General features: G+C 48.9%; 1 protein-coding gene across 2 annotated transcripts in view; it reads left to right on the top strand.

Moving 5' to 3' along the window:
• Window positions 1-27769, top strand: part of BICD2 (BICD cargo adaptor 2) — a 53646-nt gene that overhangs the window by 20605 nt on the left and 5272 nt on the right. For both annotated transcript variants that reach the window (XM_004284112.4, XM_004284113.4), the window contains exons 2-6: window positions 17861-18073; window positions 24565-24717; window positions 25056-25490; window positions 26129-27136; window positions 27383-27534. In XM_004284112.4, coding sequence (XP_004284160.1) covers window positions 17861-18073; window positions 24565-24717; window positions 25056-25490; window positions 26129-27136; window positions 27383-27534 — 1961 coding nt within the window. The remainder of the gene's footprint in view (window positions 1-17860; window positions 18074-24564; window positions 24718-25055; window positions 25491-26128; window positions 27137-27382; window positions 27535-27769) is intronic.

Below are 27769 nucleotides of genomic sequence, written 5' to 3'. Positions count from 1 at the left end.
TTTGTTGTGTTACTTCCCCTTTCTAAGACCTTTGCCTCATTACTTTGTTCAGTTTCTGTTTCTTTTTATCATCAATATGGATTTTTAGTGTAACCCCTCCCACAGCACGGTACTGCTTTGGCAGTGATCCCCAAGTTCTGATATGAGATGTTTTCTATTTTTTGTTTATTTGGTTTCCTGTTCTGTATGCCCTCTCTGGTCCAGACATTACTTAAGAGATCAATTTCCATGTGTTTGGGTGTGAACTGATTTTATTTAATAGCTTTTATCTTCTAGAACAGTTTTAGATTTACAGAAAACTTTTTGAAATATATTTAAAAATTTTTCTTCTACAGTGATGCACACGTATATGTAGTTATATTCCCTTTGTCAGATTACTGTGATATCACTCTGTCCCATTGTGATACCATTTCCTTAGGAAAAAGCTTGAAAGGAAGCGTGTGCCCTTCAGCCTTCCGTTGAGTCTTCTTTACGTTGATGCTAATTCTGACTCATTTGAACCCCAGTCGAGTTCTTTGCCAGTTGACACATTCTTGCATGTCTACCATTATACAGTATTTTGTACCCGGCTGTTTTGGCCAGTGAATTAAGTGTTGATAGGTTTAATCAACCTTTGAGAGACTTTAATCTCCTAATGCTATAAAATCTTTATCTCATAATGTTATAGAGCTTGTTATCTGTGTCCAGTTCATAAGCCTTAGTCCCGTTTTGAGGTTAATGAGGCTCACGTGGTTTCTTGGGGCTGACAACCTCGCACAGAGAGTGTGTGGCCCCACATCACAGGTCCCCCCATCCTGTCTTCTTTCCATTTCTCAGAGTTGCCAGATCCCCCTTGACTCAGCCGAGTGGTGAAGCCCTGTGGTTTGTATGTACTAGTTTTGGGGTAGGGGGAAATCCATCAGCCGTCAGTATCTGCTGAACAACTTCTGCGGCAGTCTGCACTGAACTTGAGTTACTGGTTCCTCTTCCTTACCTAGCTCCCTGCATAAGGATTGGGAGGGAGGCCAGCTCCCAAGGCTGCTCCTTCCTGCCTCAGAGCAGAAGCAGACAACTACAGCTTTCTACTGATTAGTAAGTGCTCTGTGCTCCAGGTGGGGCTGAGCCTGGGCCGCGAGGTCCAGCAGGCACAAGTGTGCCAGCAGATGGTGACCATGTGGAGTGATGACTGGAGGGAGTCCTCCCTCCCTGAGCACCAGCTGCCATGTGGCCCAGCTCTGCCCCAGGCTGGTGCCCTGCACCTTGGGGTTCTCAGCACACATTTGCTCTGAGGAGCTGCTTCCCAGGGTGAGGTTCTGGTAGGGACACCACTTAGAACCAGAAAAGAAGTGAGGGACACTTTAGGGACTTCTCACTCTGGTTGGGGGATAGAGAGAGGCTGTGGTGCTGACTGGTTATAGTAATCAAGACCATTCGTGAGCTGAGGGTGGGCAGTGTTTCTGTCCATTCAAGTGGTTCCCCAGGATGCCAGGCTTTGGAGTCCCAGCTGGGATAGAATTGGGTCCTGAGGGCCTGACAGTGTTGGCTCTCCTGGTACCACTGGCACCCACCTGAGGCCAGACACTCAGTAAGCATGCTCTTGCTAAAGGCAAACTGAATGCTACCTGGAAAGGTCCTTGTGAAGCTAGCCAGTGGGGTTTCCTATAAGCCTGCACAGGAAGACGATGTGGGGTGGGTACATAATGACCATCCCCAGCCCCTGGTCCCAGGAACAGGATTAGGAAGGAAACCCAACAGAGGGGCCTGGATGGGCAGCTAACAGAAGTCGGGAATTTCCAGGATGCCCACACCCTGCTTGGTAGCCCTTCAGGAAGAGGTGGGAACTGCTGTGAGTGGATAGGGCTGGGTAAGCCCAGGAATTCCAACAAGCAAGTTGAGAATCCCAAATCCCAAGCTTCATTGTGAAAACTGCTTCCTGGAATCACGCCTTACCTCCTGGAAATGCTTATTAGTCCGGTTCTCCTCGTTTGGCATGTATTGTGCCTGCTGTATCAGATCATCACCCGAAAAACTGGTTCACCTCTTGGTGGATATCAAGCCAAAAGACACGACCAAGCCAAAGAGCAGGAGAGGGAAGGGTTTATTACTTGGCAGCAAGTAAGGAGAGTACCAGGGATCTTTCCCAAAGCAGTGTCTCCCTGAACATCAAAATTGGGGACGTTTTTTGTTTTTTTCTTTTCTTATTCAATATTATTTTCACTTTATTACTCAAGAATATTTCTGAGCTGGATAGTGTGGCAGAACCCCTATCAGATTTGTCAGTGAAAAGAGGCAAGAGGAAATGTAATTCTGCAGGCAATATAATAAAGATACAGTTTTAAAGAAAAAGGGCAAAGAAAATGTAAATGTGGTCTGTCTTCTTACCTATAAAGAAGGTAGGCACAGGAGTAAATTATTTTTTATGTTACATTTATTTCTAAAGGTTTATAAGATATGATTTTAAAATGGGTGTATTTTATGGTTTCTATATTAATTGATACAGACATAGCAAAATACCTATGTGTATAAACTATTTGGCCAGTATCTGCTCACTTCATACCTTTAAGAAAGAGTATGTAAGGTTATTTGCAATAATAATTAACTAGTTAATAATATAAAGCAAGCTAAGATAATTTTTTTTTTTTTTTGTGGTACGTGGGCCTCTCACTGTTGTGGCCTCTCCCGTTGCGGAGCACAGGCTCCGGACGCGCAGGCTCAGTGGTCATGGCTCACGGGCCTAGCCCCTCCGCGGCATGTGGGATCTTCCCGGACCGGGGCATGAACCCATGTCCCCTGCGTTGGCAGGCGGACTCTCAACCACTGCGCCACCAGGGAAGCCCAAGCTAAGATAATTTTTAAAGAATGTTGACCTGAAAAAGTGTAATGATTCTCAGTGTAGGCGTTCCTGTGTGGAACAAATTATGTGTGAATTACAATACAGTTTAAAAGTACACATGCATATAACTATCCTCTAAAGAGCCTTATAATTTTTGAAGATAAATCTACCACATTTCTGAATAATGTGTTTCAGTCCATAATAATCATCAAAAAACGATCAAGGCTGCCTTCCACATAAGGCGCCCTCTGCCGGACAATATGGGGAAATGAAGAGCTCCATCAAAATGACACTTTGCCATCTGCATTGTGAGATTATGCTGCACAGAAAAGAAGTTCAATTCCTAAGTGATGTTACACTGTATTGAACAAATATAGAGAATTCAACAATCATAAAATTCCCTCAAAAATTGAGGAAGTTTTGGGCTTCCCTGGTGGCGCAGTGGTTAAGAATCTGCCTGCCAATGCAGGGGACACAGGTTCGAGCCCTGGTCCGGGAAGATCCCACATGTTGCGGAGCAGCTAAGCCCGTACACCACAACTACTGAACCTGCGCTCTAGAGCTCGTGAGCCACGACTACTGAGCCCATGCGCCGCATCTCCTGAAGCCCGTGTGCTCTAGAGCCCGTGCTCCGCAACAAGAGAAGCCACTGCAGTGAGAAGCCCGCACACTGCAAACGAAGAGTAGGCCCCGCTCGCCGCAACTAGAGAAAGCCCGCACGCAGCAACGAGGACCCAACACAGGCAAAAATCATAAACAAAAATAAATAAATTTATTTTTTTTTAAATTGGGGAAATTTTAAGATAATGGCACATGCATATTCATGAAGGGGCTTGGGCAGTGTATGCATATTCATAAAGGGACCAGAGCAAAGGAGAAATCAGCATAGAATTGGGGCACAGCTCGATAGAGTCCAAGCATTAGTTGGAAGTCACAAGGGTCAGAAAAGGTCCATATCATCATCCCTTAGGTTCCATTTGATCTGTTGGTTGAGCACTTCAGGCCAATCTTTACCATTGAAACAGAATTGGGGGTCTTTACAAATATATATTATCCTTGTTATTATTACTTCTCTTACTTGATAATAGGGAATAATTTGTTCCCGCATTCTTTTCTTCCTTTAAGATAATTACTGAGACCTGCTCAAGGGCAAGCGCTGTGACCAGGCTTAGATCACAAAATGTCTTTGGCCAGAAATGGCTTCTCTTATGTCAAGAAAGCCATGCCTGATTCTTTCTCCAGGGACCCTCTACCCTCTCTGCTAACAAGATGGCCAGGCTGGGTCAGGAAGAAAGATCCTCCAGAGCAGCCCTGTTTGCAGCCTGGTTCCCACTGCTGCTTCTGCCCTGCTAGGGTCAGGAGCCAGGCTTGTGCTCAGTCCCCTCATGCAGACTTGTTTCTGGCCCCTTGTAGGTGTGTCAGAGACTAAGGATCAACCTCTTTGAGCTAGGACTGGTAACCCGTGCTCATTGCAGAAATGCTCACATTGTTCTCTTGATGGGAAGGGGAGTGGGCAGTGAGGACACTGCAGAGCAGACTCTCACCCAGGGTCACTCTTCAAGCCCTGGCAGTCTTCATAAGTGGGCTCAATGGGGCTTATTTCACCTGGGGCTCAGGGCCCATCAGCTGGCTTGGGACTGGACATTCTACACACAGCCCAGTTTACAGTTGGGCTCAGCGAGGGGAGGGACTTGTCCAGACTCACAGCCAGGATGGAGCAAAGGCAGCAGATGCCACAGTACTCATACCTTCTTTCCTGCCCAGTGAGTGCTAGGGTCTGCCGTGGCCGAGGAGGAAGGGGCCTTCTTGTTCAGGGCTCAGAGGCATGGCATAAGGACCCAGCTCTCCTCCTAGCCCACCTTGTCCTGCCCTGGGCTTTCGTCATGCCCATCCCTGCACCTGCAGCACCCCTCATCCTTCCAGGCTCTGATCCGATGCACATTTTCTCCTCTGCACCTGGCTTAGGGATGGGCCCCTTCAACATACACTTAATAGTTTTTCTATAGTGAGCCACAGAAAGTGGATGCCAGGTGATGACGAGGTGCTGGCCCAGACTAGGGGTCAGCAAACTGCTGCCTGAGGGCCATATTTGGCTTTCAGTCTGGTCTTGTAAATAACATTTTACTCATTTTTGCCTCTGTTGTCTACGGCTGCTTTCACACCACAGCAACAGAGTTGAGGGTCCTTGCAACACACCCCATGCCTGTGTGATGGTTAATTTTGTGTGTCAACTTGTTTGGACTAAGGGATGCCCAGATAGCTGGTGAAATATCATTTCTGGTTGTGTCTGTGAACATGTTTCTGGAAGAGATTAGCATTGATTCAGTAGATGCCTCCTCAAGTGTGGGCGGGCATCATCCAATCCATTGGGGGACTGATTGGAACAGAATGTGGAGGAAAGGTCAGTTCACTCTCTGCTTGAGCTAAGATGTCCACCTTCTGCCCTCAGGCACCGATGCTGCTAGTTCTCTGGGCTTTGTACTCAGACTGATTACGCCACACGTCTACAACTTGCAAACAGTAGATTGTGTGACTTCTCAGCCTCCGTAACTGCCTAAGCCAACTCCTATAATAAGTCTCCTCTTATGTGTGTCTACATATATTCTCTTGCTTTCATTTCTCTGGGCATCTCTGACTAATACAGATTTTGGTGCTGAGAGTATGGAGCTGTTTCAGCTCTCTTCCTGTTTGACTCCCTGTTCCCTCCCTCCTGTCCTTGTCTCTGCCCTGGATGCCCCACCCAGAGAGCCTGTGTGGCAGCCAGGGCTTCTCTGGAGGGACCTTCTGTGTCCGAAGGGTCCTGAGGTCTGTGCCCTGATCCAGGCAAGTTAGGGAGAGGCAGATGGGGCCTTTTACCTGGAAAGTCCACAGACTCCCTGTGGACACCAGGCTCTTGGTCCCTGTCCAGTCGCTGACCCCCGTGTGGGCCATGGGGGCCTCACACCCATGGACTGAAGGCAGAAGCCCCAGCATCATGCTAGCCTGCTTCAGCTTTCCCATTTAGCTGCGCTCCAGTACAACTTTAGCTGTAGAATGAGGCTTGGACCAGACATGGGCCACAGTGTGCTGACCTCCATTCTTCTCATCAGGTGGAAGAGGCAGGAGGGGGGCTGTTTGTCTACTGGTGGGTCCCAGCCCTTGGTGGAAGCAGAGGTTTGGTTTGTTGCATGAATGTCCTCATGGGAGTCTGCTCCCTGCCAAGACCCCACCCTCATAAACAGTTGATGGTCCGCTAGTTGTCACCCTCCCTGCACTCACTCCATCCCCTCTGTGTCCTGCTCTCTGGGTGCCCTGTGCTCTGGACCATGCTGCCCTCGATGCCTCACTGCCAACACACCGAGATTGGTGGCTGCACTGGACAGCAAGGTGGGGCCGCCCAGAGCCTGAACTTCGTGACAGGAACTCATCCTCTCTTGTCTCTAAGGGCTCCCGCAGTGAGACTTCAGGCTTGAGGGAGGGAGGGTCAGGGTGGTACCGGTCTCGTTTACCAAGGTGTGCAAGTGCCCTGGTCTCTGAGCCCTCACCACTGTTGCCACTCCACAGAAACTAGGCAGCATGCTAAGTTACTTGGGGAAGCCCCCAGGCCTGACTCCCATCCCCACCCAGCCCCTCTGCTCCCCACTTGGGTCTTCCTGCCCAGGCTGTCCCTGTGGTCTCTGAGACTCTCAACTCTTCCATTCTCAGAAAGCGGCTCCTGATACTTCCCAGAGAGCCTGGGATCTCCTGCCTGGCATGTGCTCACACCGTTCCCCGGGCTTTGGCCCCTCTTCCCACCACATTTGGCTTTGAAATCTTACCCCTGGAACCCTGCAGCTCCCCTTCCTGGGCTGAAGCTTGCCCTTGGCCCCCTTCCCATTTGGCACATGCAGCCTCCCCCACCATGTCTGGTTCTGGCTCCAGGTGTCCACATAAATGTGGACGTACTTGAAGCAAGGCCCAGCGTGACCTCACAACTGAGCTCACTGGGCCTGGGAAGCTTCGGAGCAGTGGGCAGGGTATGGGCTGCAATCCTGTGTCAGGAACAGTGTCAGCCGGCTCGCAGCTGGAGCAGCCCTGAGGGGACATCACAAAGGCACTACCACCGCTGCCTCAGAGTCAAAACAGGCACGCTGTGGTCCAGGAGGTCATTGCCTTTCTTCCCCAGAGTGGCCAGGGAATTTTGTGGACAGACCTGGGATGGAGGCCAAAGCTGGGCCCCTGAGCTGCCCAGAAACTTTTGGAGGCCCTCCAATAGGCACCGGCCTGGGAAGTGTGCCGTGAGGCGAGGACAAGCATATCCGCAGCTGGACACCCCAATCACATGGTAAATGGTGCTGCTCTGAGCAATTCCTGGGATAGGGAGGCAGGTTTTGAGATAGACTCAAGCCTGCACATGATGGTGCAAGGTAGGAGTAAGGATGCTTTGGTCAGAAGAAATTCAGACAGGTGGGCTGAGTGACCAGGGGCATAGATAGTCTCCACTTCTCCCAACTTCAGCCTCCTGGCCTGTGAGCTGGGGCAGTGAGCATAAGGGTGAGGTCTCCAGGTTGATGCTTCAGAGACATCCAGGTTTTTGTCTTAGCTTTATTGAAGTATAAGTGAAATACAATAAATTGCATATATTTAAAGTATTCAGTTTGGTAAGTTTTCATATAGGTGTATACTCATGAGGTCCACAGTGTGATCGAGATAATGAAGGTATTCATCATCCCCACGTTTCCTCATCCCCATTTGTAATTTCTTTCCTCCTCATCCCCAGGCGACCATGACATATACATTTGTTTGCACTTTCTAGTTTTAAATAAATGGAATCATACAACACATACAATTTTTTTTTTTGGTCTGACGTAATTTTTAGGTGTACCTTTGTTAATGTGCATATCGATAGCTATTCCTTTTTGATTGCTGAGTAGCATTCCATTGTGTGGCTGCTCCACACTTTTTTTTTTTTTCCCCACACTTTAAAAAATCTATTTTCCTATTGATGATCATTGGGTTGTTTTGAGTTTTTTGTTTTGTTTTGGCTGTTACAGATATACACATTCCTATATGAGTCTTTGTATAGACACTATGCTTTCATTGCTCTTGGGTAAATACCTAAGAGTGGATGGCTATGCCATATGTCAGATGTATGCTTAACTTTTTAGGAATCTGCCAGATTCTTTGCCAAAGTGGTTGTACCATTTTACTCTCCCCATCAGCAATGTAGGAGAGTTCTAATTGCTCCACCCTCATGCCAACCTTGATAGGGTCAGGCTTTTTTTTTTTTTTTTTTGGCGGTACGTGGGCCTCTCACTGTTGTGGCCTCTCCCGTCGCGGAGCACAGGCTCCAGACGCACAGGCTCAGCGGCCATGGCTCACAGGCCCAGCCGCTCCGTGGCACGTGGGATCTTCCTGGACCAGGGCACGAACCCGTGTCCCCTGCATCGGCAGGCGGACTCTCAACCACTGTGCCACCAGGGAAGCCCCTCTTCTGCCCATTTTTTATTGGGTTATTTTTCTTACTGAGTTTTGAGAGTTCTTATATTCTGGATACAAATCCTTTATCAAATGTCTGATTTGCAAACATTTTTTTCCCAGTCTGTGACTTGTCATTCTCTTAACTTGCCTAACAGCACAAATTTGTAGTTTTGGAGTCCAGATTACCAGTTTCTCCTTCTGTGGGTCATGTCCAAAGTCACCAACATTTTATCTTGTTTTCCCCTGGAAGTCTTATATTTTCAATGTTTGAGCCTATGATCCATTTTAAATTACTTTTCATATATGCTGTAAGGTATGGATTGTAGCTCATTTTTTTATATAAGGATATTCATTTATTCCATCATCATTTGTTAAAAGATTATCCCTTCTTCACCAAATTGCCTTTGTACCTTTGTCAAGTCAGTTGGCCATACGTATGGGTCTATTTCTCGATTCTCTGTTCTGTTCAGTACCTCTGTTTGTCCATCTTTATGCCAATAGTATGCTCTCTTAATTACTATAGCTTTATAATATTGAAATCAGTTAATGTTAGTCCTACTCCTTTGTTGTTCTTTTTCAAAGTCATTTTGATTGTTCTAGGTCCTTTGAATTTCCATAGGAATTTTAGAATGAGATGTTCAATTTCTACCAAAACAAATACTGGGATTTTGATTGGCATTGTGATGAATTAAAAGATCCACTTGTGGAGAATTGACATCTTAACAATATTGAGTCTTTTGGCCCATGAATAGGTATATCTCTCCATGATTTAATTTCTCTCAGCAATATTCTGTAGCTTTTAATGTATAGGTCTTGCACATCTTCTGTCAGATTTAAGCATAAGCATTTAATATTTTTAATGCTATTGTAAATAACATTTAAAATTTTTTCACTTTCTGATTGTTCAATCCTAGCATATAGAAATAAGCTTGATTTTTGTATATTAATCTTGTGTCTTGCAGCCTAGCTGAACTCACTTATTAGTTCTAGTGGCTTCTTTGTAGAATTCTTTGGATTTTCTATCCAGACTGTTGTGTGATGTGTAAATAAAGACAGCTTTAGTTCCTCCTTTCCAATCTAGATGCCTTTGGTTTTTCTTGTTTCATTGCACTGTAGGCTGGGAACTCCAGTGCAAGGTTGAACAGAACCAGGGAGACTCAGTTTTTCGTCATTAAATATTAGCTGACAGGTGTTTGGAAGATGCCCTTTATCAGGTTGAGGATGCTCCCTTCTGTTTGCTGAGAGTGCTTATCAGGGATGAATATCGAATTTTGTCAGGTTTTCCTGCATCTTTTGAGATGATCCCATAGATTTTCTTTTTTTGTCTTAATATACTGAATTACATTGTTTTTTTTCTAGTGATTGCTAATCAACACTACATTCTTTGGATAAACCCCTCTGGATCATGGTTCCTTATCCTTTTTATATATTGGTAGATTTTTTTTGTTTTGTTTTGTTTTTGTTTTTTGCGGTACGTGGGCCTCTCACTGTTGTGGCCTCTCCCGTTGCGGAGCACAGGCTCCGGACGCGCAGGCTCAGTGGCCATGGCTCACGGGCCCAGCCGCTCCGCGGCATGTGGGATCTTCCCGGACCGGGGCACGAACCCGTGTCCCCTGCATCAGCAGGCAGACTCTCAACCACTGCGCCGCCAGGGAAGCCCTATTGGTAGATTTTTGTACTGTCTTTGGTTTTGGTTACAGGATAATGCTGGTCTCATAAAATTAGGTGGAAAGTATTCCCTGCTTTTCAGTTTTCTGAAAGAATCTGTGTACAGTTGGATTTATGTTGTTCTTATATGTTTGGTAGAATTCACCAGTGAAGCCATCTGAACCCAGAATGTTCTCTTTGGGGATTTTAACTACACATTCAATTGCTTTAGTACATATAGGACTATTCAGATAATCTATTTCTTCTTGAGTGGGCTTTGGTAGTTTTTGTCTTTCAAGGAATTTGTCCATTTCATCTAAGTTGTCATGTTTGTTGGCATAAAGCTGCTCGTGACATTCCCTTATTATGCTTTTTAATGTTTGTGGTGCTCCTTACCCCCACCCCAGTTATTCTGGCTAGAGATTTATCAATTTGATTAATCTTTTCAAAGCACTTGCTTTTGAATTAATTTATCTATATTTTTTCTATTTCATTCGTTTCTACTCTGATCATTATTACTTCCTTTTTTTCTTTGAATTTCATGTGCTCTTCTAGTTTTTTGTTTCTGTTTTTACTTTTCATTGAGGAAAAACATACAAAGCACAAAGCATAAGTGTGAACTTCCAGATGCTAAACACACCCATATAACAAGCACCCAGATCAAGAATCAGAACATCTCCAGCCCCAGAAGCCTCTTTCAAGGGCCCTCCCCCAACCCAACGGTCACCACTGCCCTAATACTAGCAGAGATTAGTTTTACGTACTCTTGAAACTGTATATATAAATGGAATCATACAGTATATCTCTTTTGTGTCTGGCTTCTTTCACCCAATATTATATGAGATTCGTCTCTGTTGTCTAAATAGCAGTAATTCACTCATTTTCATTTCTGTGTAGTATTTCGTCATGTGACTATATCATAATTTTTCCTTCTGTTGACAAAACTTGGGAACTTTCTGGGTTTTTTGTAAATAATGCTCCTATAAACACGCAGGGTCAGAGAACAGGTGTGTGCTTAGTGTTAGTAGATAATAGTTTTCCTAAGTGGTTGTACCAGTTACACTCCCACCACCAGAGGATAAGAGGTCATGAGGGCTTTAGGCAGGGCATAACAATATGTGTCCTAGTCCACCATCCTGCTATCCAGTGTTTGTTGAGCAACAACAAACAGTGAATACACAAGCACACAGCTGAAAAGAGAGACAGTTCTAACTGGGGCTGGCTGAACTCTCATCACATACCATGTGGGCCCAAAGACTAGCCGTAAACAAGAAACAGCTCCTCCCCTAAGTAAAACACAGTCTATAAGGAGGGTTTAAAACCATGCTCCCAGCGGGATTTATAGGGTCTGTGTTTAGTACAGAATATGTGTCTGGGACATAGAGGTGAGGAACATGGCAGCCACCAAGCAGGACTTGAAGGCCTTCATCCCTCGGTCTGTAGAAGGCCCAGAGAACGTTTGGGCTAAGGCCTGGAGGAGTGTTGTCTGGAGAAGACGAAGCATGGTGAGCTGGGGTGAACGTGGGGCTCTTAGGAGCTTTGCACCTGGGGCCTAGGCTCTTAGCCTTGTGAGCCTCAGTCGTCTCATCTGTTAAAAGGGCTTAACCCCACAGGGCTTGTAGCTGTACCTTGAGCTTTGTGTCCATTACCTGGTCTAGTTTTTAAGATGGAAGTGAGGTTATTGATTGGATTGGTGTTTGGTTTTGTTTTTTGGGGTTATTTTCCTGTAACATACTCATTTAGTGCTATAAATATCCTCCTAAGTCCTTGCTATAGTGGCATCCCACAAATTCTCACATTCATTTCATTTTCATTTAGTTAAAAATACTTTCTAGTTTCACTTTTGATTTCTTCTTTGACCCATGTGTTGGTTACGTGCCAAATATTTGAGGATTTTCTAGAGAGCTTTACATTATTGATTTCTCATTTAATTCCCTGTGGTTAGAGCAAATTCTCTGTATGGCCTGAATCCTTTTGGGGCATGTTTAATGGCCCAGAATATGGTTTGTCTGGGTAAATGTGTCATTGAAAAGAATGTGTGTGCTGCTGCTGTCGGGTGGGAGATTCTACACATGCCAATTAGGTCAACCTAGTTAATAGTGTTGTTCATGTCTTCTGTGTCCTTACTGATGTTCTGTCTACTTGTCCTATGAAATCTTGAGAGAAATATGAGGAGTTGGATGTTGAACTCTCCCAACTATAATTTTGGATTTATCTATTTCTCCTTGCAGTTCTATCAGTTTTTTTTAAATTCTATAGTTACTCTGATGTTTTTTTTTAAGTTATCCTTTCTTTTAATGTATGTATGTATGTATTTATGTATGTATGTATGTATGTATGTATGTATGTATGTATGGCTGGCTGGCTGGCTGGCTGTGTTGGGTCTTCATTTCTGTGCGATGGCTTTCTCCAGTTGTGGCAAGCGGGGGCCACTCTTCATCGCGGTGCGCAGGCCTCTCACTATTGCGGCCTCTCTTGTTGTGGAGCACAGGCTCCAGACGCGCAGGCTCAGTAGTTGTGGCTCACGGGCCTAGTTGCTCCGCGGCATGTGGGATCTTCCCAGACCAGGGCTCGAACCCGTGTCCCCTACATTGGCAGGCAGATTCTCAACCACTGCGCCACCCGGGAAGCCCAGTTCTATCAGGTTTTGCTTCATAGAATTGTAAGGTTCTCTTTGTGACTTAGACTCCTTTTTTTGGCTGTGTTGGGTCTTTGTTGCTGCGCGCAGGCTTTCTCTAGTTGTGGCGAGCGGGGGCTGCTCTTTGTTGCGGTGCATGGGCTTCTCATTGCAGTGGCTTCTCTTGTTGCAGAGCACGGGGTCTAGGAGCGTGGACTTCAGTAGTTGTAGCACGCGGGCTCGGTAGTTGTGGCTCACGGGTTCCAGAGAGCAGGCTCAGTAGTTGAGTTGTTCCACGGCATGTGGGGTCTTCCCGGACCAGGGATCGAACCCGTGTCCCCTGCATTGGCAGGCAGATTCTTAACCACTGCGCCATCAGAGAAGTCTCTAGACTCCTTATTATTATGAAATGACCCTCTTTGTTGCTGGTGATATTCTTTGCTTTGAAATCGACTTTATCTGATATTAATAGAGCCATTTCAGCTTTCTTTTGATAAGTGTTAGCGTGGTTTATCTTTTTTCATTCTTTAACTTCTTTGAACAACTTTAACGGCTTTATTTATTAATATAATTCACTTACCATACAATTCACTCATGTAAAATGTATGGTTCATTGGCTTTTATATTCAAAGTTGTGCATCTATCACCACAACCAATTTTAGCACGTTTTCATTAGCCCCAAAAGATACCCCTTTAACTGTCACCCACTCCAACCTCCCAACTCTACCCCCCACCATGGGCAACCGTTGATATGCTTTCTATCTCTATAGATTTGCCTGTTTTGGACATTTCATATAAATGGAATCATAAAATATGTGGCCCTTTGTGACTAGCTCTTTTCACATAGCAGAATATTTTCAAGGTTCATATATGTTGTACCGTGTATCAGTAATTCATTTTATTACCAAATAATACGCTATTGTATGGATAGACCACATTTTATTTATCCCTTCGTCAATTGCTGGACATTTGGGTTGTTTCCACTTACTGGCTGTTATGAACATTTGTGTACAAGTTTTAGTGTGGATATATATTTTCTTTTTTTTTTTTTTTTGAGTCTATACCTAGGAGTGGAATTGCAGAATCATATGGTAATTCTGTGTTTAACTTTCTGAGGATCTGTCAGGCTGTTTTCCAGAACAGCTGCACCATTTTTCATTCCCACTAGCAATGTATGAGGGCTCCAGTTTTTCCATACCTTCACCAGCACTTGTTATTTTTCTTTTTTTTATATTTTATTTTTCAATTATATCCATCCTAGTGGGTGTGAGGTGCTATCTCATTGTGGTTTTGACTTGCATTTCCCTAATGTCTGCTGATGTTGAGCATCTTTTTATGAGCTGATTGCCTTTTTTTATATGCTCTGGATACTAGACCCTTATCAAATGCAAAATTTAAAAATATTTTCTACTGTTGTATAGGTTGTTTTTTCACTTGATAGTGTCCTTTAATACACAGATTTTTAAATTTTTATGAAGTACAATTTATCTGTTTTTTTCTTTTGTTACTCATGCTTTTAGTGTCGCATGGAAGAACCCATTGCCAACAAGGTCATGAGGATTTATCCCTATTTTCTTCTGAGAGTTGTAGTTTTAGGTCTTCCATTTAGGTCTCTGATCCATTTTGAGTTAATTGTTATATATGATGTAAGGAAGAGATCCAGCTTCATTCTTTTGCATGTGGATTTCCATGTGTCCTAGCACCATTTGTTGAAAAACTATTCTTTCATCACTGAATTATTTTTGCACCCTTCTCAAAAATCAATTGACCACATATATGAGTGTTTATTTCTGGACTCTTCTGTTGGTCTATATTGTCTATCCTTATGCCAGTACCACACTGTTCTGATCACTGTAGCCTTATATTAAGTTTTGAAATCTTAAGTTTGAGAATTTCAAAACTTAATATGAGTCCTCCCACTGTGTTTTTTTTCAATATTGTTTTAGCTGTTCTGGGCCCCTTTCAGTTCTGTATAAATTTTCATTTCTGCCAAAAAAGGTCATTGGAATTTTGATAGAGATTGCATTGAATCTCTTAATTATCTTTTAAAGGGATTTACATAAGAAGAAGAACAAGTCTTTTATATTTACTCACGTAGTCACCATTTCTGGTGCTTTTAACTCCTTGTAAATCTAGATTTCCATCTGGTATTGTTTTTCTTCTTCTGAAGGATTTTATTTAGCACTTTGTAATGCATATCTGCTGGTGATGAATTCTTACAGATTTTATATGTCTGGAGTCTTTATTTCACCTTTATTTTTGAACAGTTCTCACTGGGTATGGAGCTACAGTTAATAAGTTTTTTGTTTTGTTTTTTCAAGATGTTGCTCCACTGTCTCCAGGCTTGTCAGAGAAATCCTGTGTCATCCTTATGCTTCCTTCTCTATAAGTACTGTGTCCTTTTTCCTCTGACTGATTTTAGTTTTTTTTTTTTCCTGCATCACCGGTTTTAAACAAGTCTGTGATATGTTTAGTGCAGTTTTCTTCTTATTTCTTGTGCTTGGAGGTTGATGAGCTGCTAAGATTTGTGGATTTATAGTTTCCATCAAATTTGGAAAAATTTCAGTCATTATTTCTTGAAGTTTTTTTTTATCCTCATCTCTTCCTCTCCCGTAGGGACTCTTAACTACCCGTGTGTTGGGCTCCTTGCAGTTATCCCACAGCTCGCTCACACTGTGTTTGGTGTTTTAGTCTTTTTTTTGTCTATGTGTTTTATTTTGTGTAGTCTCATTGCTGTTTCTTCAAGTTTACTAATCTGTGTTGTGCAGTTTTCCATTAGTCCCATCCAGTGCCCCTTTCATCTCACACCTTGTAATTCCATCTCCTCTATCTTTGGTTGCTGCTTGGCATGGCTCAGTGTTCCTGAGCCGGTAGAAGTCAGTCCCGCCCTGTCTCCCGGCTCTGTCACTGTGTCACTCTGTCCTCTCCTTTCCTCGTGGACTGGCCAGTGATTGGGTGCCAGGTTCTGGGTTTCAGTGTGTTGGGAGATGGTGCGGTTGTTCCTGTGTGTGTTCATGTGCTTTATTCTGGGATATAGTTTGATCCTTTCAGGTTTTGCCCTTAAGCTTTGTTGGTCGGGACCAGAGAGCATTTCCCCAGCTCCACTTTGCCCTGACCTGCAAGGGCTCTACCTGCTGCCTGTGGGTTAGGGCTTCCCTCTTGCTGGTAGGAACAAGTGCTGCTTACAGCCTCTGTCCCTATGGGTGGCTGTTTCCTGGCTTCGGTGGCTTCCTCACAGGCTTGCACTGACTGTCCCCTGCGAGGACTGAGGGCCCCTCTGTTCAAAGGTCTACTGCCTTCACTGCCTTGTCCACTCACTGTCTTCCAGTACCACCTCCTTCTCTCAGTCCTGCCAGGCCTCAGTTTCTTTCTGCACGGTGGCTGAAGTTCCTTCGCGGAGGAGTGGGGGGTGTCATGGAGCTTACCTGTGCCCTGCCTCTCACTATCTGGTGTTCAGTGACTTGAAAACTATTGCTTAGTCACATAAACTTCCCAGTTGTTTTTAGTTTTCCACATGGGAGGGAGATCCAGACTCTGTGAGTGTCTTGTCTTGGCAGGGAGGTGTAAGTCTCCAGCTCCATTGTCTTTGAAAAGCTGCCTGGGTGCTCATGGGCCCCAGGCTGGGAGCTGGGTGGAGGTGAAGATTCAGGCCAAGGTGTGAATGTGTGTGTGTGTGTGTGCGCACGCGTGTTTAGCCATCCCACCTCAGGATAGCCTCTGAGGATGACATGGTGCCTCAGGAGATGTCGGTGCCCCAGCTCGAGATTCAAGGGCGTGTTCTGCTCTGTTTACCCGGTTAGGCTTGTCTCGATGTTTGGAGAGACACCCATGACCTGGCTGATGCTTTCCAGTACACCTGCCCCATGGGTTGGGTTCTTCCTGCACTTCTGGCAAGTTCTGGTTCGCCCAGGGCTGGTGTGCAGCTGGGGGTTGGGGCTGCGACCCAGGATACGGCAGGTCCTATGTAGACACAGATTTGTGCTTTAGACTTTCCCTGGGACCAGGATGGAAGAGGTGGAGGACAGCAACAGAAATCATAGAGCTGAGCTGACTTGATTTAAAAAGGAGCCTGTGTCTTCACAGAGCAGGTTGTCAGTGGCTGAGAGCAGATGAACAAGACTCACTCTTGGGAGGGAGACCAGTTACCCTGACCATACCCTACCCAACTTTATTTAGCCAGTCCCCTGCTGACAGAGAAACAAGACACTTTCTACATTTTGATTTTTTATATTACAAACAGTCCTGCTCAGTAACATCCTTATACATGGCGTTGCACGTTTTCCCAGTTGTTTTCTTGGACTAAATTCCTAGACTTCATATTAAATAATAAGTGAATGAAAATGTTTCTCTTTCTCTCGAGATAAAGGCATCATTTTCTTTGCTCCTTAGGAGCCCTCTCTCTTTTATTTCTCTTCTGTGAGCCAGGAGCCCTGTAAAGAGACAAGGTCTCCCCTCAGAGGCCTGCATGGGGTGGCCAGTGGGAAGGGAGCCCCTGGGGAGGACACACACTACAGGCCTATGTGGGTCACGTCCTGGCTACTGTGATGGTGCAGGGTGAGAGGGAAAGAGAAGCAAAAGTGCTTACTAGGGGCCGTGACACCTGGGGGGACACGGGACGATGGCAGGTCCAAGCCAGCCGGGACCTGGGGCATGGACTTGGGCAGGCCAGCACCAATCCTGGTTGTACTTGCCCATGGGGGCTCCTCCCTGAGCCAGCCACATGCTCCTTTGCCTCTTACAGCCCAAAGCTCTTGCTGGGTCTGGGGATGGTGGGTCCTCTCTCCTCTGGTATTTTTATCTCTGTGCTCAGGCCCTGGACAGGTGGGCAGGGTCTCCTGACTAGGACACACATGGGGACCTGTTGGCTGATTCTGAGTGTTCTGGTTCACACTCCTGTCCCCTCACTTGTGCCGGGCTTGGGCTTCCACCTTCCCAGGCCTCCCCAGGCACAGGTGTCTCCCAGGATGAGTGAATCAGGATCAGGCAGGGGAAGGACACTTCCCTGAGTCTCGGTTTCCATATCTGGAGGGAGACCTCAGACGCACCCTGGTTCTGGGGACTTCCCTTCCTGGCCCCGAAGTGGGGCCAATCTGCTGATGGGAGCCACACTGGCAGAGATGGTGGCTGGGGCTTCCTATCCCTGCCTCGCCCCAGTTCCTCCAGCCTGTCCCTCTATCCCATCCCACCAGGGCTCCTCATTAGCCCCACTCCCAGCTCTTCTATAACCTCACAGCCCTCGTGTAGCCCTTAGGTATCTTGCTCCTCCTGTGTCCCCTTCTTCCCCCACGTGTCTGGCCACAGGGTTGCCTCCAGGCTCCCTCTCAAGAGCATCTCATCTCCTGCAGGCATTTGGACAGGCCCACACGAACCATAAGAAGGTGGCTGCGGACGGCGAGAGCCGGGAGGAGAGTCTGATCCAGGAGTCAGCTTCCAAGGAGCAGTACTATGTGCGCAAGGTGCTGGAGCTGCAGACAGAGCTGAAGCAGCTGCGCAACGTGCTTGCCAACACGCAGTCAGAGAACGAGCGCCTGGCCTCAGTGGCCCAGGAGCTGAAGGAGGTAAGCAGCAGAACTAGGGTGGGCTGCTTGACTGTGGGTGAGTGGGAAAACAAGCCAGTGCTTCCTGGGGGCAAGGCCACCCACAAGTTGTTCCACTCCCAGCCCAGTTTTATGTGGTTCATGGTGGTCCAGGAAGGGCTGAGGGTGGCAGGATCCCAGCTCTGCCCTTGGGCTGATGTGAATCCTGGGTTCCTCATGTGAACAACAGAATTATAGTGTCCACCTGCCAGCTCATGACAACAAAATCAGAAGGGACCACCACAGATAGCTCCTAGGATCAGCTCGGCCCCTGACAGGGGCCTGGCCATGAGAGGCCTGGGCCGGTGGAGAGGGGAGGGCAGGCATCTAGTGCCCTCTGAGAGAGGTGGGAGGGTGGACCACCATTCGCAAGATGGGGTGGGACAGCATCAGGGGAGCAGCAGAAGTCTACATGAGCTGCAGTCCTGGCTGTGGCCTTGGGGGGGGGGGTCCCTGGTTGTTAGAGCCCACAAGTTCTCATTAGGAAGGGCAAGAAGCCTTGTTCTGGGCTGTGGGAAGACCCACTCTCTGGCCTCTATTCTCCTGGGTTGGGGCGGGGGGGGAGCAGTGACAGGTGACCAGAACAGCAGATGGTTCTGAGCGGTGGGCAGCTCTGAGGTCGACACCTCAGATGTGAGGATGTATGACAGTCAAGGTCCCACAGGGCTGGGAGGGGACACTGGCAAGGTTTGGGGCAGAGCCCAGGATCCGGCAACAGTGGGGAGTAGTCACCCACCCTGGTTTGGGATCAGAGATCACCAAGGCTTGTGGGCCTGGGAGGAACTTGGCTGGGTCCAGGGGGAGTGCATGATCTCATTTCCTCCCACAGGAGCATTCTAGTCAGGGTGGGGAGAAGGGGCCATTGGAGCTGTAGATTTGACCACCCAAGTTGGAGACTAGACTCTTTGCTGGCTAAGCACCCTTTTCCGGAAGAGCTGGTAGAGGTGCTCTGCCCAGCCCAGACTCATTCTGCTCCTTCACCCTTCTAGAAGGGGGCAGTCAGGAGCGTGGCGGGGGACTTGCTGACTACTGGCTTTGGTGTCAGGAAATGATCTCAGCCAGTCCCACACACTGCTATTAAAGAACAGGTCTGGTTGGGCCAGGATTCCTGCTGTTTCTGTTAGTGCTTCAGGAGGAAGCCTTCCACTCCCCACCCCCATACATCCTCAGTTCATCTTTCTCCTGAGGCCCCACCTGTGCCCCTGATCACTGTAGGAGCTCTGTAGGATCACTGTGGAGCCATGCCAGGTTCTTAGTTGGAGTGGAGGCTCTCCATCACTGCCTACTCAGACTAGAGCCCTGGTCAGTGTCCCCATGATTGCTGGCTCTGTCTGTACTCCGCGCCCATCCCACTCAAGTTATTCTTCTGCTGGTCCTGGCCCTGCTGCTTCTGCCTGAGCTGCTCTGCTGAGCTCCTCCATGGCCGTCCCCCATCCTACAGGAGGCTTGCGCCAAGGCTTGGGCCTGGCTGAGGAGCCTGGATCATGAGGACACAACACCAAGCACTGTCCCTGATAAGCACCAACCTATACCTGTCTTGGTGTGACCCAGCCGAGGAGGCTTTGCACAGTCGCCATAGGAGATGCCCCTTCCACAGAAGGTCATTTCCCTCCCTGTGCCTGGTCCTGCTGCCGTCCATGTTCAGTGACTGATGGGCCAGCTGTGCTGTGCCCTCTGACCCCCACCCCCATCCTTCCACCCTGCGATAACTGGCTTAGGGGTTCAATCCCCCATGCCCAGCTCTCCAAGAGAAACTTGTGACACGTGTAGCAAACATGCTCAGCATGTGAGACAGTTCCAGCTACCCCATAACTTGTCCTCTCAGTGACGCTGTGGGCATCCAGTTACTTCCCTCATCTCACAAATTGGGAAGCCAAGGTGCAGAAGGTTTGGCTGCATGCCTAAAGTCAGTTGGTCTTGACCTCTGCACTGTGAATGGACGGGCCCTGTCGACTTCTGTCCTGGGACATGGCCTTGGGCCCCATTTTGCAGATGGAGAAACAGAGACCCAAGGAGCTGGGCACAGCCACAGCTGGCTGGAGGCAGAGTCAGGTCCTTGGCACGTGCCAAGGCCTTCCACGGATTTGCCTTGGGAATGGAGGAGTGAGGGCTTCCTGGCGAAGCAGGACTGTGAGTTGTGGAGGGGTCAGCAGCATCTGCCCAGTGGGACCCCCCCACTAGGAAAAATCTTTCTGTCCCATTGGACCCTGGCCTTGCTTTCCTGGTGGACTCTGCACATGTCAGGCCCTGCACAGGCCCAGGAGTAAGTGACAAAGATGTCCCAGCAGAAGTCATGTCGGCTGTCATCTCCCCTGTCCTGGCTAGGAGCCAGGAAAAGGCTTATTTCCTGCTGTGGTGGCATCTGGGCCACCAGGAGCTGCTGGAAGAAAGCAAGGTGTTTGGCCACAAAGTGAGGTGGTGGGTATTGGGTCAGGGGCAGCAGCCCCGTGCTCCAGCGTGGAGTGGACAGGCTTGGACAGAAGGACACCTGGCTCCAGAGCCAGGGCATGGAGTTGTCACATGGGCAGACAACCCAGAGGTTGCTAATCATCCAAGTTCCTCGCTTACTAATTCTGCCTTCCACCCAGCCCTGGTATACAGCTCAGGCTGGTTTTCTACCGCTTTACAGCAAGGACCGCCTTTCCACTGTTCCTTGTTCCCTCCTAAGGCTTTACTGGGAGCATTTCTAACTAACATTCGTACCTCTTCTAGTGTTATTTTGTGATGGTATATGCATTCCCTAAGGCAGCTGAAGATTTCTCTGTGACTCTTCTCTGAGCCTCACCAGAGTCACCTGAAACAATTACATTTCTACCAATAGTCTCAAGGCAGTCTGGCCTTTTCCTGTCCTCCTCAAAGCTCTTCCAGCTTCTGGCCATCACCACCTCCACAGCCACTTCCACATATTCAGGTATTTGTTACAGCAATGTCTTTTTCCTGGTATTAAACCTATATTTGTATATTTGTTCTTTCGGGCCACCATAATAGATTGCCACAAACTACTGGCTTAAAACCACAGGATTTTATTCTCTAAGATTTTCTGTATCTGAAATGAAGGTGCTGGCAGGACCGTGTTCCAGGTGGAGCCTCTCCAGCTTTTGGGTGCCAGCAACCCTCAGTGTTTCTTGTCTTGTGTTCACATTGCTCCGGTCTCTGCCTCTGTCTTCACCTTTTCCCTGTGCAGGCTCCACAGCTCTGGCGGCGCTGGGGCATCCCTTCCACCTCCACCCTGGCCTTACATGGGGCCACAGGCCTTTCCTGGGGCTTGGGCTATGGCCTCATGGCTAAACATCTTGTTCGTTCCTCTGAGGGAAAATACTGACCAGCTTTGGAGCGCTCCTGTGCAGGGCAGTGCTCCCTCCTTGTGCCTTAGTTCCAGCTGTGCCATGATGGAGCTTCTGCAACATGGGGTACTGGCTGCTCTGCATTCCAGACTCCCAGACCTGACTTCAGTACAACACCCCTCCTCACTCAGGGCCTCACTCAGCAGCAGCTGACACCAGTTGGCAATGTGTGTGCTGTGCGTGGGCGACTATACACGTGCCTCAGTGAACAAGACAGAGCCTAGAGCAGCACCTAGCACAGTTGGTACTCAGTAGTGAAGGAGTGGGTGATGCCCCTCGGGGCGGTCAAGCACCAAGTGCAGTGCCAGTATGGAGACAGCGCCAGTGAAAGTTTTTCTGAGCTACACAGAGAGGCCACATGTTGTTCAGGTCCGTTTCTGTGAAAGGCAAATCCACAGACTGAAAGCAGATTGGTGGTTGCTAATTGGTGTGTGGTTTCTTTTTAGGGTGATGAAAATGTTCCAGAACAGGTAATGGTGCACAGCTCTGAATAAGCTATAACCACTGAATTGTACACTTTCAGTGGGTGAACTTCATGGTATATGAATCATATCTCAATTAAAAAAACAAAGACGATTCCTGTGCAGGAAGACTGTGCAAGGGTTCAGCTCAGCAGAGGTTTCTGGTGCAGCCTGGGCACATAGGTTCTGGGGTGCAGAGGGCTTCGGCCTAGGCAATCAGGCTGGCCCGTGGTCTTATCTCTTTCTATGTTCTTTCTGTCCACCTCAGGACCACTTGTTTTATTGAGGGGAGTTGTTAAATTTTAAATAAAGCCCATTTACATTGTTCGTGACCAACAGCTGCCCCTGCCCGCTGCCCCTGTCTCACCATCTTACCTCCTGTGTCCTCCCATACTGAGAGTGGGCAGGTGGTCTCAGCAGGTGCATCAGGCCAGAGTGGGCTGAACCACACCAGGTGGGGAGCAACTAGCTTGCCTTACACAAGGTGGATGCAGCAAGCATGGTTCTTGTATAGCAACCATTGTGTTAGCGAGGACTCTCCAGAGAAGCAGACCAATAGGGGTGTGTGTGTATAGAGAGAGATTTATTGTAAGGAATTGGCTCCCTCAGTTGTGGGAGCTGGCAGATCCAAAATCTGCGGGTTGTGCCAGCTGGCTGGAGGCCCAGGGAAGAACTGATGTTGCAGCTTGAGTCTGAAGGATGTCTTTTTTTTTTCCTCAAGGCCTTCAACTGACTGGATAAGGCCCACCCACATTATGGCACGTCATCTGCTTTACTCAGTGGGTCTACTAATTTAAATGTTAATCTCATCTAAAAGATACCTGAATGGCGACATCTAGACCGGTGTTTGACCAAATATCTGGATGCCAGGACCTAGACAAGTTGACGCTAAGATTAACCATAACAGTCAGTTGGGTGGTTAACAAGGGAAATGGCCAGAGTCGAGGTGTATGCAGAACTTTGTTAGGAAGCAAGTAAGTATATGGTTTCTTCCCATTGCCACTCACACTGTTATTTTGTTTATTTTTGCCTAATAGGAGTTTTGCTTTCCGGGGGCCTTGCATTTCTCCAGTCAGTAACTTGGTGTGTTTTTTCTGGTGTTGGCTCTTGGGTACCTCCTTGGGTCACTTATTGAGAAGACTGCATCAGTCCATTTACTGGAGATTTTGGTAGTGAGCGTTTGTCAGGAGTGCTTGATACATATAATGACTCACTCCCCTCTCTGTTGCTTTCTTGAACTTTTTTTCTTATTGGTCCTATTTCATTTTACCAATCCAACATTGCTGTTCCGTGTGTACCTATATGGAATCTTAGTGTATGCACGGATGTGATCACAAGAAACCTCAGCACCAGCAGAGAGGCCAGTGTGCTGGGTGAGGAGGACAGAGTGAGCTGTGGGGCCCAGTGGGTGATGGCGCTTCTAGCCGAGGGTCCAGGTGGGGTGGTGTTGGCCTGGGGGGGGGGGGTGTTAGGTCTTTGCAGGCATGTGGGGGAAGCTGCTTGGATTGTTGGGAACAGGGATGTGGGGAGAGATGGAGTTTGTCTAGGGGATGATTCTGCCCCCATGGCACACTGGCCATGTCTGGAGGCAGTTTCAGTGGTCACAACAGGGGTGGGGGCTGCATCCAGTAGGCAGGGCTCAGGTCGCTGCTAAGCATCCTACAGTATACAAGATGGCCCCAGAATGTGGGCCAAGGGACCCAGGTCCTGGCACACGGCGCATAGTAGCAGCCAGTTGAGAATTCCCACCAGTCTTGAGTGCACAGTTAATGACAGGTCTGCACTGGCCTCTCTCCGTGCATGATATTTGAATCCTCAAGGCACCTCGGAGGCAGGAACTCTTTTTTTAACAACTTTATTGAGATAATTTATATCCCTTACAACTCACCCACTTAAAGTGTACAGTCAGTGGAGTTTAGTATATTTACAGATTATGCACCATCCCAAATCAATTCTAGAATATTACATCATTCCAAGAAGAAACCCCATTAGCAGTCACTCTCCATCCCATCTTCTCCTTGCCCCCCAGCGACCAGCCATCTGCTTTCTATCTCTGTGGAATTGCCTATTCTGGACATTTCATGTAAGTGGAATCTTACAATACAATACATGACCACTAACACCTCTTCTTTTACTCATGTTGTTTTCAAGATTTATTTGTGTTACAGCATGTTATCTCATCAGTTGGGGGACATTTGAGTTGTTTCCACCTTTGCTATTGTGAATAGTGTCTGAACATTTGTGCACAAGATTTTGGTGGACGTGTGTTTTCCTTTCTCTCGAGTGCATGCCGAGGAGGGGCATTGATGGGTCAGATGTTAACTCTGTGGTGAACTGTTCGAGTAGCTGCAGACTGTTTCCACAGCACTGCACCATTGTACATGCTACCAGCAGCATGTGACCGAGGAACTACTTTGAACCCCATTTTACAGATGAAGAAACCAAGGGTCAGAGCAGGCTGAGATCCTGCATTGTTCACTGCAATACCTCACAGCCCAGGGCCCCAGCTCCTCGCCAGGTGGCCACATCGGGCACCAGAGCAGGCCTGGGATTCCAAGTCCCAGCTGTATGGCCACTATGGTGGGCCTGGCTGCACTGAGCTCCTTCTGCCCCAGGGGTGGTGAGACCAGCTAGGGCAGGCTGCTCACACCTGCCTTCCTCCTGGCAGATCAACCAAAATGTAGAGATTCAGCGTGGCCGCCTGCGGGATGACATCAAGGAGTACAAGTTCCGGGAGGCCCGCCTGCTGCAGGACTACTCGGAGTTGGAGGAGGAGAACATCAGTCTGCAAAAGCAGGTGTCTGTGCTCAGGCAGAACCAGGCAAGTATCTGGGCTGGGCAGGTGGGACAGGTAGGTTGGCTCTGGGCCATGGCCCTGGCCTAACCCTCACTTTCACTTGGCAACATTTTAAGTCACCTGACAAATTGGCAGTGTGGATGTGTTCTGATTTCCGTGGCATCTCTGGTGATGAGCAAGTCTCATGCTTCTGCACTGTTCATACCACGTGCACGTGTGTCCCAGGTGTGGGCTGACCATTTCCTGTGTGCACCTCATGCCTGTAACCCTCTAAGCATCCGTGTCTTCCCAGCTGTGTAGTCAGCACAATGGTGCTTCTTCCCCATTCCTCAGGCATAGAAGAGTGTTGACCTCTTTCACAGGTGGAGTTTGAGGGTCTCAAGCATGAGATCAAGCGTCTGGAGGAGGAGACCGAATATCTCAACAGCCAGCTGGAGGACGCCATTCGGCTCAAGGAGATCTCAGAGCGGCAGCTGGAGGAGGCGCTGGAGACGCTGAAGACAGAGCGGGAGCAGAAGAACAGTCTGCGCAAGGAGCTGTCGCACTACATGAGCATCAATGACTCCCTCTACACCAGCCACCTGCACGTCTCCCTGGACGGCCTTAAGCTCGGTGATGACGCCGAAGCCCTGGCCAATGGCTTTGAGCACGGTGGCCTGGCCAAGCTGCCGCTGGACAACAAGACCTCCACGCCCACCAAGGACGGCCTTGCTCCACCTTCCCCCAGCCTCGTTTCTGACCTCCTCAGTGAGCTCAACATCTCTGAGATCCAGAAGCTTAAGCAGCAGCTAATGCAGGTGAGCGGGTGGGTAGCCCCACCCCACCCAGGTCTTGTCACAGCCCCAGGCCTTGGGCCCACGTGCACCATTCCCACCTCCACTCCTGTCCCCCATGGTGTTGGCCAGACCTGCTCGTCACCAGGACAGCGCTTTCCTGACACTTTGTCAATGCTATGCACCTTCTTTTACTTACGTTTCTTTTCCATAGGTAATTCTGTATTGTTAACCTAAGTGGAATTGCAGCATGATAGGTGGAAGGTGCCCAGAGAATTAGGTTTCTGGTTACAAGTTTGGGCACCACCAGAGGTTTTCTTATGTCCCTCTGAGGTCCCTGTGTGTAGTTTCCCATGCTGTGTCCTGTAGACACATCACGTCAGGGTTTCCTCCCCCGACTGAACAGAATCCCAGGGTCTGCACCACAGCCCCTTGGTTCACTGCGTGTCTCTGAGGAGGGACTCACCAAGCCCCGCAAGCATCTGGGCAGGGGGAAGAGCCATCATAGCCCCACACATGACACCTCCACCCGAATTTATCACAGAGAGGCTAGCAGGGTGATGGTCATGGCATGGATGGGGTCACTCCTGGGACTGTCCAGGGGTCTTCTGAGCGCAAGTACTCCTGTGGGCTGTTGATGGGCCTTTTCTGTGCCTTCGCAGATGGAGCGGGAGAAGGTGGGCCTGCTGGCAACGCTGCAGGACACACAGAAGCAGCTGGAGCAGGCCCGAGGGGCCCTGTCGGAGCAGCACGAGGAGGTGAGCCGCCTCACAGAGAACCTGAGTGCTCTGCGGCGCCTGCAGGCCAGCAAGGAGCGGCGGACAGCCCTGGACAGTGAGAAGGAGCGAGACAGCCATGAGGATGGTGACTACTATGAGGTGGACATCAATGGGCCTGAGATCCTGGCCTGCAAGTACCGTGTGGCCCTGGCAGAGGCTGGTGAGCTTCGGGAGCAGCTGAAGACGCTGCGCAGTGCACACGAGGCCAGCGAGGCCCAGCACACCGAGGAGAAGGGCCGGCATGAGGCCGAAAGCCAGGCGCTCACTGAGAAGGTCTCCCTGTTGGAGAAGGCCAGCCGCCAGGACCGCGAGCTCCTGTCCCGGCTGCAGATGGAGCTGAAGAAGGTGAGCGACGTCGCAGGCGAGACACAAGGCAGCTTGAGCGTGGCCCAGGACGAGCTGGTGACCTTCAGTGAGGAGCTGGCCAACCTCTACCACCACGTGTGCATGTGCAACAACGAGACGCCCACCCGTGTGGTGCTGGACTACTACCGAGAGGGCCCGGCTGGCGCCGGCAGCTGCAGCCCTGAGACCCGTGGGCGTCGCTCACCTGTCCTGCCCAAGGGGCCGCCTGCCTCAGAGGGTAGGGCCAGGGACAGCAGCCCCTCACCTGGCTCCTCACTGCCCTCGCCCCTGAGTGACCCACGCCGGGAGCCCATGAACATCTACAACCTGATCGCCATCATCCGTGACCAGATCAGGCACCTGCAGGCAGCCGTGGACCGCACCACAGAGCTGTCGCGGCAGCGCCTGGCCTCACAGGAGCTGGGCCCAGCTGCAGACAAGGACCGGGAGGCACTCATGGAGGAGATCCTGAAGCTGAAGTCGCTGCTCAGCACCAAGCGGGAGCAGATCACCACGCTGCGCACGGTGCTCAAGGCCAACAAGCAGGTGTGCATGGCGCTCGGGTCCATCAGGGGCGGGCATGTGGGCGGGGGGTTTCTCACCCTCCCTGGCCTCCTGTCCCGTGCTGTTCCTGCTACTGAAGGAAAGATGTGAGAAAACCTCACCTCAGTGCTGCGGGGAGGGGCTGAGGCCTTTGAGAGGGCTGGCTGGGGCCTTGGTCTGTGGCACTGAGGCAGCAGACCCCTCCTGGCGCCCCTCACCTGCCCGTCTTTTGCATCTCTGACCCCCTAGACAGCAGAGGTGGCCCTCGCCAACCTAAAGAGCAAGTACGAGAACGAGAAGGCCATGGTGACCGAGACCATGATGAAGCTGCGCAACGAGCTCAAGGCCCTCAAGGAGGACGCGGCCACCTTCTCCTCACTGCGTGCCATGTTCGCCACCAGGTAACGCTCACTGCTCCTTTCGCTGCTCAGCAGCCCAGGGACCCAGTTTTGTCTCCCCTTTACGCCTAAGATGAGAAAGTTGGAAGCAGAAAGCTGAAAGAGTGGGTCCTTATGGCCAGGCTGGAGGCATGAGCTTCGAAGGAGAAACAGGCAAGTGGGCAAGCCAGTGATAACAAATGAGTTTGCCCCCAGAACTTGGTGGGAAGTTCATGTATTTAGAAGGAAGGTTTCCCTC

Source organism: Orcinus orca, chromosome 6 (genome assembly GCF_937001465.1).
Source record: "Orcinus orca chromosome 6, mOrcOrc1.1, whole genome shotgun sequence".
Taxonomy (NCBI): domain Eukaryota; kingdom Metazoa; phylum Chordata; class Mammalia; order Artiodactyla; family Delphinidae; genus Orcinus; species Orcinus orca.
The sequence above is the reverse complement of the archived record's forward strand: the minus strand, read 5'-3'. Positions and strand labels throughout refer to the sequence as shown.